The sequence below is a fragment of the Pantherophis guttatus genome, chromosome 1 (genome assembly GCF_059756535.1).
Source record: "Pantherophis guttatus breed Tessera chromosome 1, ASM5975653v1, whole genome shotgun sequence".
In the NCBI taxonomy this organism is placed as follows: domain Eukaryota; kingdom Metazoa; phylum Chordata; class Lepidosauria; order Squamata; family Colubridae; genus Pantherophis; species Pantherophis guttatus.
This window is the reverse complement of record NC_142063.1, coordinates 338000959-338015055: the sequence shown is the minus strand read 5'-3', so window position 1 is coordinate 338015055 and position 14097 is coordinate 338000959. Positions and strand designations below refer to the sequence as shown.

The 14097-nt window shown below is 40.6% G+C and overlaps 1 protein-coding gene and 1 non-coding gene across 7 annotated transcripts in view; both read right to left on the bottom strand.

Annotated features, from left to right (window-relative positions):
* The window catches only part of NF1 (neurofibromin 1), a 233596-nt gene that overhangs the window by 194581 nt on the left and 24918 nt on the right, over positions 1–14097 (bottom strand). For all 6 annotated transcript variants that reach the window (XM_060693204.2, XM_060693205.2, XM_060693206.2 and 3 more), the window contains exons 4-11: positions 13007–13197; positions 8516–8622; positions 8139–8206; positions 5715–5790; positions 4373–4530; positions 1862–2035; positions 791–913; positions 396–470 (exon numbers count right to left, since the gene is read on the bottom strand). In XM_060693204.2, coding sequence (XP_060549187.2) covers positions 396–470; positions 791–913; positions 1862–2035; positions 4373–4530; positions 5715–5790; positions 8139–8206; positions 8516–8622; positions 13007–13197 — 972 coding nt within the window. The remainder of the gene's footprint in view (positions 1–395; positions 471–790; positions 914–1861; positions 2036–4372; positions 4531–5714; positions 5791–8138; positions 8207–8515; positions 8623–13006; positions 13198–14097) is intronic.
* LOC117667796 (U6 spliceosomal RNA) lies at positions 214–316 on the bottom strand. Its single transcript, XR_004592149.2, has one exon. It is a non-coding gene; the product is annotated as a U6 spliceosomal RNA (small nuclear RNA).

Sequence of the window (14097 nt, the reverse complement as noted above, 5' to 3'; positions counted from 1 at the left end):
CCTCCTCTGACAAAAAGGATGCAGCTAAGAATAAATTTAGAAAGAGGGGTCAGAATGGATAAATTATTCTATTTGTGGCATACTAAAGCCTTTAAAGATCAACATGCTGGCTCAGACAAACTTGATGTATAACTCCTATCTTCCTCACTCCCATCTTTTTCTTTTTCTTTTTTTCTATTTCTTTCCTTCCTTCCTTCCCTTCCCTTCCTTTTTTTAAATATGGAACGCTTCACGAATTTGTGTGTCATCCTTGCGCAGGGGCCATGCTACTCTTCTATGTATTGATCCAATTTTAGTATATCCGCTGCTGAAGTGAGCACTCCCATCTTTCTTTCTTGTTAGATTGTTACTAACTTGGGAAATTACCCAGGGGTTATAATGACTTAAAAACTTACATTTGTAATTATACGGTGGAGTGAATTTACCAGCACATAATGAAACGTGGATGGGGAATTCTGTGCCAGGCAAGTCTAGAAAAGACAAGGGGGTGGGGTTAAGTTTCCTTCAGAAACAAACCTGGAAATCCAAAGTACAAACCCACCAGCAACATCTCCACCGCAAGCCAATGAGCAAGACCAGGACAAGGGGGCACCACTGTGAGGCATGAACAAAGACCCACCTACAAGGCAGGGATTTCATCAACATTTCATCAAAATTTTCAAAACAACAAACCCTGGGCCACAGAGTTCTTGATTCTTCTTGAATCTTGGCCATTTGACTCATCTGTCCAATCCCATGCTCAGGACCAACTTTAGCTAGGGAGAGGGGACCCAAGGAGGCACATCCTTACCTTGAAGTGTTGATTATTGTGGGGGTTGATTCGGAAGCAGGACACTAAGCAGTCGATCATGAGATCTATGTCTGCGTTCTGGTTGCCTCTGGAGAAAGGCTTGCTAGGATTGAAGAGCAGGTTCTTTAAGACAACAAACACAGGTCGTGGTTATTAAGATCACCATTAGGCAATGTTGGAAGAGACGAGGAACCTACGAAAGGTGGTTGAGCAAAGACTGTGACAATTCCCTTGTAGGCGAAAGTAGGAAAAATAATATAGCCACCATACTGGTTTAAGCCAGAAATCCATTTATCTCATGGACGTCCTAAAGGTGCTTTTTCAAAAGTCAACTGGACTTTGTTTTTTCCTGAAGATGTTTCGCTTCTTATCCAAGAAGCTTCTTCAGTCTGAAACTTTTTGGATCAGAAGTGAAATGTCTTCAAAGAAAAACAAAGTCCAGCTGCCTTCTGAAAAAGCACCTTTGGGACAACCATGTCCTGGATGACTGAGAATCTCTACAGACATTTATCTCATGGACAGTCACATGTCATCCCAGGTGCAAAAACAGGCAACCATAGGATAATCCACACAATGGTTCTAAAACTCTTTGAAATTTACTTCCCCATCCAGCCTTTTCTTGAACCAGTTGGTTAAGAGCCGTGGTTTAAAGCACCCTGTTATTAACACAGCTGCCTGCAATTTACTGCTGGTTCGAATCTCTCCAAGGCTCAAGGTTGACTCAGCCTTCCATCCTTTCTAAGGTAGGTTAAATGAGGACCCAGTTTGTGGGGGCAATAAGCTGACTTTGTATAAATATACAAAAATATGAAGGCTATTGCTGAATGCACTGTAACCCGCCCTGAGTCTCCGGAGAAGGGCGGCATATAAATCAAATTAAAAAAAAAAAAAAAAGAGTGAGGTTTTTTCCAATAGAAAAGGCAGGACTTTCATAAGGTGAAGCAATGGCTGTTAACTACCATTAATCTACTTTGACACAATACCAAGCCAGGATCTGACAAGCTGCCCACAAGGAATCATTAAAGGTTCAGTGTTCAAAATCTCACACATACAAAGCAGTGTATAATTTACCTTGAGATCTACTACCATGGACTGCACTAGAAGAAAAATGACTGAATTGTCTTCCCAACTGATGTATGTTGACGCTTTGCACAATTTTACACAAGCGATGGCGGCACTTTCGGTTAGCTGCCTACTTCCGCTGTGGCCCGCCAGCGCCTTCCTGAGGTTGTCCAAGAATTGTTTCTGTAGTGTCCAAAACATATCAATGAGAAAATAAGTTAAAATTGTATCTAAGTCCAAATTTCATAGCAAACACTGTTCTGCCTGAAGATCACCATTTATTTGTCAAGTGCGGGAAATCAGGAGTCCAGGCAGTTCAAATGAATATAAAGATTTATTGTAAACTCTCTACAAGAATCTGAACTACTAACTGTCAAAATAAATTGGCGGTAGATAAAAGTATATGGAATTCAAGTTGGGCTGAACTTAGATCTCTTGTGGGTGCCAAGGGACTCAAGACTGACGACGCATTTGACCCCACCCTCAGGCTTTGCCTTGTCATCTCCTACACTACTGATAGAAAAAATATTTTTGTTAAGGTTAAGATTCTAACATATTCTGAGTCCAAACCACTTTTGGAGTGCAAAACTATTTTTGCAGTGTTATACTCCAGTAGGAAAAGTAAAATTTGGGGGCAGAGGGTTAAATGCTAATAATATCTAATCATATTAGATGATTAGATTAGTTTGTTCACGAGCCGAGGTGGCGCAGTGATTAGAATGCAGTACTACAGGGCTAACTCACTGCTCACTCCAGGAGTTTGATTCTGATCGGCTCAAGCTTGATTCAGCCTTCCAACCTTCTGAGGTCGGTAAAATGAGGACCCAGATTGTTGGGGGCAAGATGCTGACTCTGTAAACCACAGAGAGGGCTGTAAAAGCACTGTGAAGCAGCATGTAAGTCTAAATGCTATTGCTATATCACTTAGATTTGTGAAAGAAAGTGGGCTAGAAATCCTTCATAGAAAATAATCCTGCACATAAAAAAACCTTAGCATGTTAAAAAGATGGACTGCTCACCAACATATAGTACACGTAGTTCTCACTTAGTAACTATTCTAAGTTACAATGGATCCACACCTCCATCCCAAAAGCTACTTATGACCTCGTTCTGGAGTTCCCACAGTTGCTTACGGCCCCACAGTCACATTTTGGGGCCTGGCAACCGGCTCATCTTTATGGCCAGTTGCAGCGTTCCTTGGTCATGACTGCAACTTACTTTTCTTTTTCTTTCTTTTTTGCCAGTTGAATCCATTGAAATACATGGATTCACTTAACAATCATATTGTTTGCTCAATGATCATGACATTTGCTTAATGAGCACTGCAAAAAAAGTTGTAAAATCGGATCCAGTCATGTAGGTTCCTCGACTTACGATCGTCATGACTTACAACAGAAATACCTGACTCTGTTATAGTCGTAAGTCAAAGGCTACCTAAATGCACTCATGAATGGCATGTTTTGGATATGGCTTTAATTAAAAATCAGACATCTCTGGTTGTTTTTTAATGTTGCCAAAGTTCTCTTTTTTTTTCAACTATTATTTGTTTACTGAGGTTAAGCAGGGAAGAAAAAAAGAGATGGGATGGAAAACAATATATTGAGTACAAATGAAAAAAATATACACCATACCTACACCATGTAAAGAAATAAAGCTCACAAATAAGGATGCATAGGGAAAACTATTTTAAAAAATCTTAACAAATGTTGGTGTGGTTAACCATGAAAGGAACAGGGCAAAAGAATCAAATTGCCCCAACCCTGCTGGCCTTTTCACAAGGATCTGAAAACTTGGTTCTTGCCAAGGGACGTAGGGACAAAGGAATGAGATTGAGCCACATCAGTGACAATACTATTATTGGTGGATGTAATTACTTGAGTGTTTTAGGTATTTTATTATAGTTTTATATGTCTTTTTATGTTATCTGTTCTATGTTTTTAGACTACTGCATTGGTTGGCAGGCAGGCAGGCAGGCAGGCAGGAAGGAAGGAAGGAAGGGGAAGAAAAGGCAAGCAGTCTAAATGAATGCTTCCCAATGTTCGGCATGCTTTTTATAACTAGTCTTGAGAGATAGAAAGACTAAAAAGATAGATAGTAGTGCAGAAAACAGTGCAGAAAAAAACAGAAGTACAAAAAAGAAAATGACTTCCAACTTCTTTCACAAAAAAGATAACGCTTAATTTCAACCCTTAATTTAGGATTATACTAAAGTATCCGTTTTACAAATGGTCAACAGCTTTCATAGGTCATCCAATCCGCATGTTTGGTTCTTGATGGCTATTTACCACCACCATCACCATGCGGGCAGCATCGTTTACATACCAGCTGATGGAGAAGAGTGGGAGACTACCTTCTTCATTAAACGGACAAACTTCCCAAAGGGGCCTCTTGAAACAGACCGATACAGAAGATTACAGTAGCTTGCTCCAACACGACTGCACTTTTGCATTTGTTTTAAAATAAATCAACTCTCCATATAGAAATATCTTCCCTGATTGGAAGATATTTCAGTTTCTTTACCTTGTTTATTTTGTTTTCCTCTACTACGTCCTTCGCAATGTCTTGGATGATTTCTGGACAAAGGACGAGGAGGATAATTTGCAAGGGCCAAACAGCTGCTTTGCGTTTCGTGCTTTCAGCAAATCCATCCACCAGATCAAACAGCTTCTCTGCACAATCTGAACCAAAGAAATGAGACGGCACAAAACACACTGAGTTCCACTTACAGAAGAAGGATAAATGCTAAAATCCCTCCCATGTTTAACACAGTATCAATAATTAAGAGTACTGCAATGATATGACTCCTGGATGAGAGAGGGAGGGAGGAAAGGTAGAAAGAAAGGCAGAAGGAAGGGAGGGAGGGAGGGAGGGAGGGAGGGAGGGAGGGAGGGAGGAAGGAAGGAAGGAAGGAAGGAAGGAAGGAAGGAAGGAAGGAAGGAAGGAAGGAAGGAAGGAAGATAGATAAGTAATTACAACGTTCAAGAAGAAAACACAACACAGCCTAAACATTTAGCCTGCCCTATTTTTTTTTTTTCAAGTACAGGATGAGGAACATCTTGAGAAGTACAAACATTTTCTCTAAAAAAAAACATTGAGTAGGACCAGTTTGAGATCTGCAGGCCAGATGTTAACACAGAAGACCATTTTTGCCTTAGTGACACAAGCTTAAATGTCATTTTTTTTTTCCAGAACAACGCTGGGTAATCACAAACAGTTAAACCAAAATGGCACGACTATTAACATTCTGGCTGGGATTGAGAGGAACTGGAGTCCTGGCAGCTACAGAGCCACAAATTCATCAAGGTAATGAGGTGAGGGATGAGGGTTTGACGAGAGGTGAATCTTCAGAGTTCCTTTCAGTAATGTGGGACTCACATCCAGAGACCATGTTCAAAACAAGTCACTTTAGAACAGCGGTCACCAAATGGTGGTCCGTGGACCACTGGTGATCCGTGAGAAAATTCTGGTGGTCTGCAGAAAAATTATTTGCATTTTTTATATTGCACTAAATCAGGGGTCCTCAAACTACAGCCCCTGGGACAGATACGTGCAATGAATGTTTGTGTTGATGCAGAGAGTCTCCCCCTTTGGAGTCTTTGGAGTTGGCCATGCCCACCCAGTCACCTGACCACCTAGCCACACCCACCCAGCAGGTCATTAGGCAGATCATATTAGTGGTCCGCAGGATTTAAAATTATGAATTTAGTGGTCTCTGAGGTCTGAAAGGTTGGTGACCCCTGCTTTAGAAGATTAACATGGTTGGTTTGCAATTATGTGAGCCTAGCCATGCAGGGAGACTCTCTTGGATGTAACAAAGAAAATTCATCTGGCATGGCCTCTTCCTAGTTGGATAAACCCTTACCTGATAGATCTGTCTGTGGTGTCTGGTATAGCTTAGTAAATTCATCCGGATAGTTTTCCACCCAGTTCCAAAATGCCTAGACGATTATTTGTCAGAAAGCACAATTAATACAAAGAATTAATTATACATTTTGTATAGGAGCTACATTTCTAGATGATAAATGATGCAATCATGTCCTTTCTGATTTCACACAAGAAAGCAACTACAGAAAAGCAAAAGTGCATAAAATGTCCTGCTCTTTCTCTGTAACGCATAAATCAACTCAGAATGTAACTAAATGTACTACTGCCCTTACTAAGTTACCATTGTGATGCATATGACAGAAAAGAACATCATCTGACCTCACAATTCTGGTCTTTCGCTTATTTTAAACTCAAAGGGATTCAAATAATTTCCTTAGGACTCATGTATGTTCAATTAGCAAGGCAAACTAACAGACGCTTAAAACCAACCTACATAAAATTCCAATAATAAATACATACGTCTCAAAAAATATAAATGCAAAAAGCTTTCCTTGTTTGGTAAAACACTCACACCCACCCACAGCATATTGAAGTGTTTTTCAACCTTGGCCATTTGAAGATTTGTGGACTCCAACTCACAGAATTCCCCAGCCAGCATGATTGGCTGGGGAATTCTGGGAGTTGAAGTCCACACATCTTCAAGGGTCCATGGCTGAGAAACACTGGGTAGTGTTAGTGAGGCAATTCTTTGTTTTAACTGTCAATTATTTCCTCACCTTCCCTTAACTTAATAAAGGATGGAGAGAAAAGCTTATCTAGTAATTATACTGCTAGACCGGCCAATACGCTCTCACAGAGAGGGCCTCCTCAGGGTGCCGTCGGTCAGGCAATGTCGGCTGGCGGCCCCCAGGGGGAGAGCCTTCTCTGTGGGGGCACCCGCCCTGTGGAACGAGCTGCCTCCTGGAATACGACTGATCCCGGACCTCCGGACCTTCCGTAAAGCTCTGAAGACTTATTTATTCCACCAAGCCGGCCTAAATGGTTCTTAATTGGGATTTTAAATTTTTATGGAGTTGGGGGTTTTAAACTGGGAAGCTAATGATTTAATTCTTTTTAATTATCTTAATTTTTGTATTTGTATGTTTTTTAATTTTGGCTGTTCACCGCCCTGAGTCCCTTCTGGGAGAAGGGCGGTATACAAATTAAATAAATAAATAAATAAATAAATAAATAAATAAATAAACAAACAAACAAACAAACAAACAAACAAACAGGGAGACTGTATCTTAGGTACTGAGGCCAGCTGAATGACTTTGGGCCAGTCATTCCCTCTCAGCTCTTGGAAAAAAGGCAATGGCAAACCACTTCTGAAAATGTTGCCAAAAAGCTGCACAGAGGTGTCCACTAGGAGCCACTTAATTCAGGCAATTATTCCAGTGTCCCAAAGGTGCTTTTTCAGAAGGCAACTGGACTTTCTTGTTTTTCTTTTGAAGAGGTTTCGCTTCTCATCCAAGAAGCTTTTTCAGCTCTGACTGGATCCAGACTTATGATACCGCTTTACAGTGCATTACAGCCCTCTCTAAGCAGTTTACAGAGTCAGCATATTGCCCCCAACAATTTGGATCCTCATTTTACCAACCTCAGAAGGATGAAAGGCTGAGTCAACCTTCAGCCTGGTGAGATCTGAACTGCCAAATTGCAGGCAGCCGGCAGTCAGCAGAAGTAGCCTGCAGTACTGCACTCTAACCACTGTGCCACCGTGGCTCAATCCACAGCAACTAATCAAGAGAGCTCTACATTATTTTAATGTAGAGTAAAAAGAGCCTTGGTGGCGCAGCAGACTAAAGTGCTGTTAACTACCACCAGCTGCCTGCAATTACTGCAAGTTCAAATCTCACCAGGCTCAAGGTTGACTCAGCCTTCCATCCTTCCGAGGTAGGTAAAATGAGGACCCGGATTGTGGGGGCGATAAGCTGACTTTGTATAAAAAAGAACACCGCTTGGTGGGGGGGGGCGAAAGCCCTACTAAGCAGGTATATACAAAAGTATGAAGACTATTGCTTAATGCATTGTAAGCCGCCCTGAGTCTCCAGAGAAGGGCGGCATATAAATTGAACCAATAAATAAATAATGAAAGCAGTTTACCATTTAATATCATTTGGTCAAGCAGAAGGATGCTATTATTTTTCCATCCTTCTCTAGCTTGCCACTGCAGGACAGAATACTGGACTCAGACTCCTTTAATCCAGCATACCTAAATCCTTGGGATTTTTTTTTCTTACTATATACTTACTCAATTTGGCCCTTCCATTTCTGGGCATAAAACAAAATTGAGCAGGCATTGAAGATGACAGAAACATGTAAACACATCCATAGGCTTGTCTAACTCCGTTGTCTACTTCTCTACTCAAGTTTCTGCAAAGACAACCTGAAAAAGTTACAAGCCAGGGAAATAACATACCTTTTCAAGACTATTGATAACTGCCAGCTGTGCTGCTTTCTTGAGAGTTTTGAACTTAAAGACCGTCTCTGTAAAAATCAGAAAATGTGGAGTTCATATTGTAAATCAAACTTCACTGATCTGGTATCCTTAAATGTGTTAGACTATAGTCCCCATCATCTGAAGGTAGCAATGTTAGATTTGGAGGGGATGAAATAATTTACAGCCAAGCATATATGGAAAGAGTTAACTGAGGGAAAACTTAGACCATGGTAAATAAAAACAAAAAAAGCCATTTGCTTTTATACACGTGGATTTCCAATTTCAACAGTCTTTTCAAAATATATAATCAGATCTACAGCTTTAAACTTTAAACTGTCAAGAGCTTTGCTGCATACCTTGTAGTATCCGCTTTAATTTAGTACAGTCCACACTGATGTACTGCAATAACTCAATATCATGGACATCAGCGTTGTCTTCAGAGCACACTGTCAATTCCTGCAATCTGCAAAAATAAACATCCTTCTTAAAATAGAGGATAAAGCTTGGGTGGTAAAGTGGGGAGGGATATATAAAGTGGGTTTGAATCCATGAATGCAAAGGAATTAAGGATAATTCTTCAATTTGTAGAATTATGTTATGTTGAAAATGTACAGACAATGCAACAGAATTAGGGACTCAGGATTTGTTACCTTTGAAATGATTCAATACAGGCAGTCTCCATATTGCTAACTCTGTCTTTAACTTGAATTTTTATGTAAGTCAGAACGTGTACTGACAAATGAACTGCCTGCTCTTAAAAATGGCAACTGGGATTGTCCTTCTGCGAGCCAACAAACCACTGAACACCCCCCCCCCCCAATGCTTTCAGGAACCATTGAAAATAGGCTATATATCAAAAACACGCAGCAACTCCTTTCAGCAACTCCTGAAAGTTCATCACCTTGAGAAACAAGAATGCCATCCACCATTTTTAGTAATAGGCCATTCAGTTGTATTTAGGGGTTGTCCTTAAGTCAGACTTGCTTAACTTGGAGACTGATTGTATTTCCTTGTTCTATAAAGCTGCTGAGCATACACTCCTACTTGAGTGGAATTGCCTATTGATTTGACTTTAAGCCACTCTACCATAAAACCATATCTTGATTAAAAACTGGTAATGTTTCTATAAAGTTATTTTAACCCCACCAATTTTATAAAGCCTAGTGAGAAATTTTACTGTGTCCACTACTCCTATGTAGGAGATGTGTATGTATGCTATGCTCTCCTGCTGCACAGACTATGTGCTGTATAGAAAATACTATATACTTTTTGACATACAAGGGCAACTAGACCAACACTTTGGCCTGTGGCATAGACCCACTACTTCACCATACAATGAAGTGCCTGAATCAAACCTTTGTTCTATCAATATGAAGAGTAAGAGTATAATCAATTAACAGAAATTGTAATGGCATGTGGGAAAGACTTGGGGAGAGAGGATGAAGGGATGATCCCAAGGGAATGGTCAGATAAAAGGAAGCTTAGCCCACAGCTGCATAGTGGATGGGGCAAGAAGCTCAGAAGAGACCCTCCCTAACTTCTCAGCTTGTAAAGAAGACAGAAAGGGAATTGTACTTTCAGACTAGCTTTAATGTAGCCTTACAATAAAGTAGAATTAGCTCATCTGGTAATGATTCCTATCTGGTTAACCCAGTAAGGCCGACAGCAATACAGTGTTAAAATAAAGGTAAAGGTTTCTCCTGCCCAGTTGTGTTTGACTCTAGGAGGTGGTGCTCATCTCCACTTCTTAACTGAGGGAGCCAGCGTTTCCAAAGAAGTTTCCGTGGTCTTGTGGCAGCATGACTATACACCAAGGCGCACAGAATGCTATTTCCTTCCCACTTATTTATCTACTTGCATTACATGCTTTCAAACTGCTAGGTTGGCAAAAGCTGGAGCACGTTAATATCATGCAGCACTCAGGTCTGGAACCTGGGCTGTTGACTTTAAACGCATCAGCATCTTTAAACGCTGAGCATCCCCTCAGTGATTGCATCCCCTACAGTGCTAAGTATGTGCTATTAATTTATATGCAATAAACCCCAACTCACTAATGAATTTTCCATGAGTACAGTTCCTTGATATCATTCACAGCTCCAGAATAAAGCCTGCCAAAAAACAAAACTCCCAACCGTTCATGCCTTGACCCCAATTCAATTAATTGTATAATTAAATTTACATGTGTATTTTCTTGTCTCATTTTCTAAATGACCGGTGTTCTGGCCAGGGAGCTACACATCACTGATTCAGGTATTCAGTGTAAGTTGGGAGGGGGAAAAACCCGGTTCCCTAAGTTTCAAATCTACAGAGGCATATCTGAAAACAGAAACACTAAGGAAGTTGTTCATTTCATCCAGGCACAAAAATATTTAATTACTCCAGTCTGACATGGGAATGTGATGGAAATCCCACTGCAGATCTTAAAGCAAAAGCAGGGTTCTCTAGAGAAGCAGCAGCAACATTACACACGCAGATGGGAGCCAAATGGCCACCTCTTTAATGTCTGTGCAACTGAGATCACAAATTGAAAACATCAATTGAAATCAACCCCTATCCATCTTCCCAACCAATACAGCTAAGACTAGGAAAGAGGATGCTGACGACATGGTTCAAGAAGGGTATTTATGTCTCTTTGGCCCCCTCCTATGAATATGGGGTGACATGATAGCAGTGTTCCAATATCTAAGGGGCTGCCACAAAGAACAAAGGGTCAACCTATTGCCCAAAAGTACCTGAAAGCAGAACAAGAAGCAACCGATGGAAACTAATCAAGGAGAAAAGCAACCTAGAACTAAGGGGGAATTTCCTGACAAGTTAGAACAATTAATCAGTGGGACAGCTTGCCTCCAGATGTTGTGGGTGCCTTCCTCACTGGAGGTTTTTAAGAAGAGATTGGACAACCATTTGTCTGAAATGGTATATAGGGTCTCCTGCCTGAGCAGATGATTGGAGTAGAGGACTTCCAAGGCCCCTTCCAATTCTGTTATTCTGAATGCAGCGTCAACTATCCTAGACAGAAGCTGTTGCCATTAAGACATTTAGTATAAAAGACAAAGGCCACTTCCTTCAAAGCTAGATGTGTGAAACAACTCTTTGGAACAGATGTTACAAAAGGTTTTCGGAGTTTAGCTGACCTAGCTTTTAATCATAGCTCTGTCACTGTGGTGACTGGGGCCTGAAGCTGTTCCTACCCAGAACGTTATTTCCACACAAAAACTTTGCCTAATCCCATGCCTTTTGGGTGCACTAGACCCAGAATTTTCAGTCAACATGGCCAATTGTGTAGATACAAAATGTGGAAGGAGCTTTCCCACAAGTGGCATCAGTTTTGGATGCATTTGGTCATGAAAGCTTATATTTTAGAGAAAATACTAGTGAGGATGCTTCTCACCATCATATCTATAACCTAGGAGGCCCAGTCAACATTTCCTTTTTTGCTGTCGTAGGCAGATAGGCATACTTTCAAAGAAAGGATTGCCTTAGAGAGGGAAGGAGGGGAGAAGAGAGGAAAGGAGAGAGAGGGATAGAAGAGAGGAAGAAAAGGGAGGGGAAAGAAGAGAAGGAGAGAGGGTTAGAAAGGGAGGAAGGGGAGGGGAAGTAGAAGGGGAGGAGAGGAGAGGAGGAATGAAGAAAGTAGAAAGGGACAGAAGAAGGAAGAGGAGAGAAGGAGAAGAGGAAAGGTTGTGGTAAAACAAAGAAGAGGAAATGGTAAAAGAGCAGCCCCGAACAAATAAAAATGAAAGTTAAACGATAAGATGAATGATCAATGATTAATGATGGATAAGAGACTGTACACTTAAATATGTTTATGAGAAATAAAAATAAAAAAAATTATGCAAAAAAAAGAAAGAAAGGATTGCCTTGCGATCACCAACCATTTTAAATTTCTTTAGGAAGAACGTAAGTGTAGAACTATTCTCAGCAGTAGTTTATTTAATGTATTAAATATAAATTTTAAGAGGCTGGCAATTTACCACATAATTTTCAGCTAAATTTTCAGACCTGTTTGTGCATTTTCTATATTAATAATAGTTTAAATGGAATTCTAGAGTGGATATTCAATTTTATTAATAATCTCCAACTCAACACCATCAACAAAGATACAAGAAAGCAGTCTTCCTCAAATCAGGAAGCTTGTCTGTCAGGATCCTCTAATTTAACTACGGCGTTCAAATACAGGAAGTTCTTGACTTATGATCATTATGGAGCTTGGAATTTCGATCATAAACCACATGACAGTCATTAGTCGAGGCACCCATATGACCAGACCCTATTTTGATTTCTTTCTGCAGCAATCATTAAGCAAATCAATGTATTCCTATGGGCGAGTTTGAAGGAGACTTTTAAGCTGGCCTTTTGGGAGCATTTCTACTTTTATTTTAGAAAGAGAAAAGAAATCACACCAAAATGTGTCTATTGACCATCAGATCTCAATGGTGCAATTTTGGAATGGGCCATACAAAGCCTAAAGGCTGTCAAGACTTTTTCAAGGATACAGAGTATGGAATAGAACTGGGATCGAAGTATCAATGGTCTCTGTGACAAAAATCAAACTATGCTTGTGAGATCTATTGTTTTCATTGCTGCGCTTTTCAATTCTTTCTACCCATCTTCATGTGCGCCCTTTCAAATGACAAAATTAATGTAAACCTTCACTGATAACTGAAATCCAAGCAAGCAGCATACTATAAATAGATTACAAGGGCACAGGAGACAGGCTATCTTGGACAGCAATATTTCCTTCAACAAAGTCTTCATCCTATTTGACTACAGTCAGAGGGTGCCAGCACAACTTCAGTGACGTTTTTAAGAATGACCCGGAGGTAAAGACCTCCTCAAGCACTCACCTGGTAGAGATACGGCTGAATACCGCATTAAAATTGTTGCAGCTGAGAGAAAAGAGAACCCCAGAGGCAGAATTGCGTAGCTCCGTAGCATGTTGATTCCCTTCACGGTAGGTGTGGATGAAATGGCAGATCTCTGGCAACAGTTGCTTGACCAACATTGTCTCATCCAGCCGCATGGTGTCTTTGGGTTGCTGGAAGACAAAAGTTGAGGTGGAATTGCCTTGAGGTATTTTCCATTGCTCTGATACTCCAGAGACCAAAGAAGTGTCCTTTACTCATTAGGCGTCCAAGTATTTGAGGGGTCTCCAACCTTGGCAACTTTAAGCCTGGCGGACTTCAAGCAAAGCTGGCTGGGGAATTCTGGGAGTTGAAGTCTGCCAGGCTTAGCGTTGCCAAGGTTGGAGACCCCTGAAGTATTTTTCTGTAAGAAAACTACAGAAACGTTCAAAAGCACAGCTGATTAAAACCTCCACTCTTCCAGTTATTTACCTCAACTGTGTGTGCTTCTAGGACCCAATTGGGAATGTCTCTGTTAAACATGTGGTGTAGCCATGTTAACAGCCTTTCCACACACCACAAAAGAGGATGAAACCTCAATACTTCTCATGGAGGATGTTAAGTGGATGAAAACTGGAATTGCTTACAGAGACAGTTCCTAGACAGGATTCTAGGAAGAGGTCATTTAAATCTCCAGTCAGCTGTTTCATTGACACAGTTAATTCATTTGCTTACTTACTTGGGCACAAATTGTACACTGTTTCAGACTAGGGGGATCATTGATTGGGAGAAATATTTTAATCACACACATCTATGGAGATTTTCAACCATCCAGATCAAAGGTGCTGTTTAAAAGGCAACTGGACTTTCTTGAGGTTTTTTTCCCCCCCTTTAAAGTGTTTCACAAAGCTTCTTGGATGTGAAGCAAAACATTTTCAAGGGGGAAAAAAAACCCCAAGAAAATCCAGTTGTCTTTTGAACAGCACCTTTGGGTTCATTGCAAACACAGCTGGAGCTCTCTGAAGCTAAATCTAAATTAAGATTAGTTGACTGGCTCAACTGACCTTGTTTCTTTATTCACACAATGTGCTGGC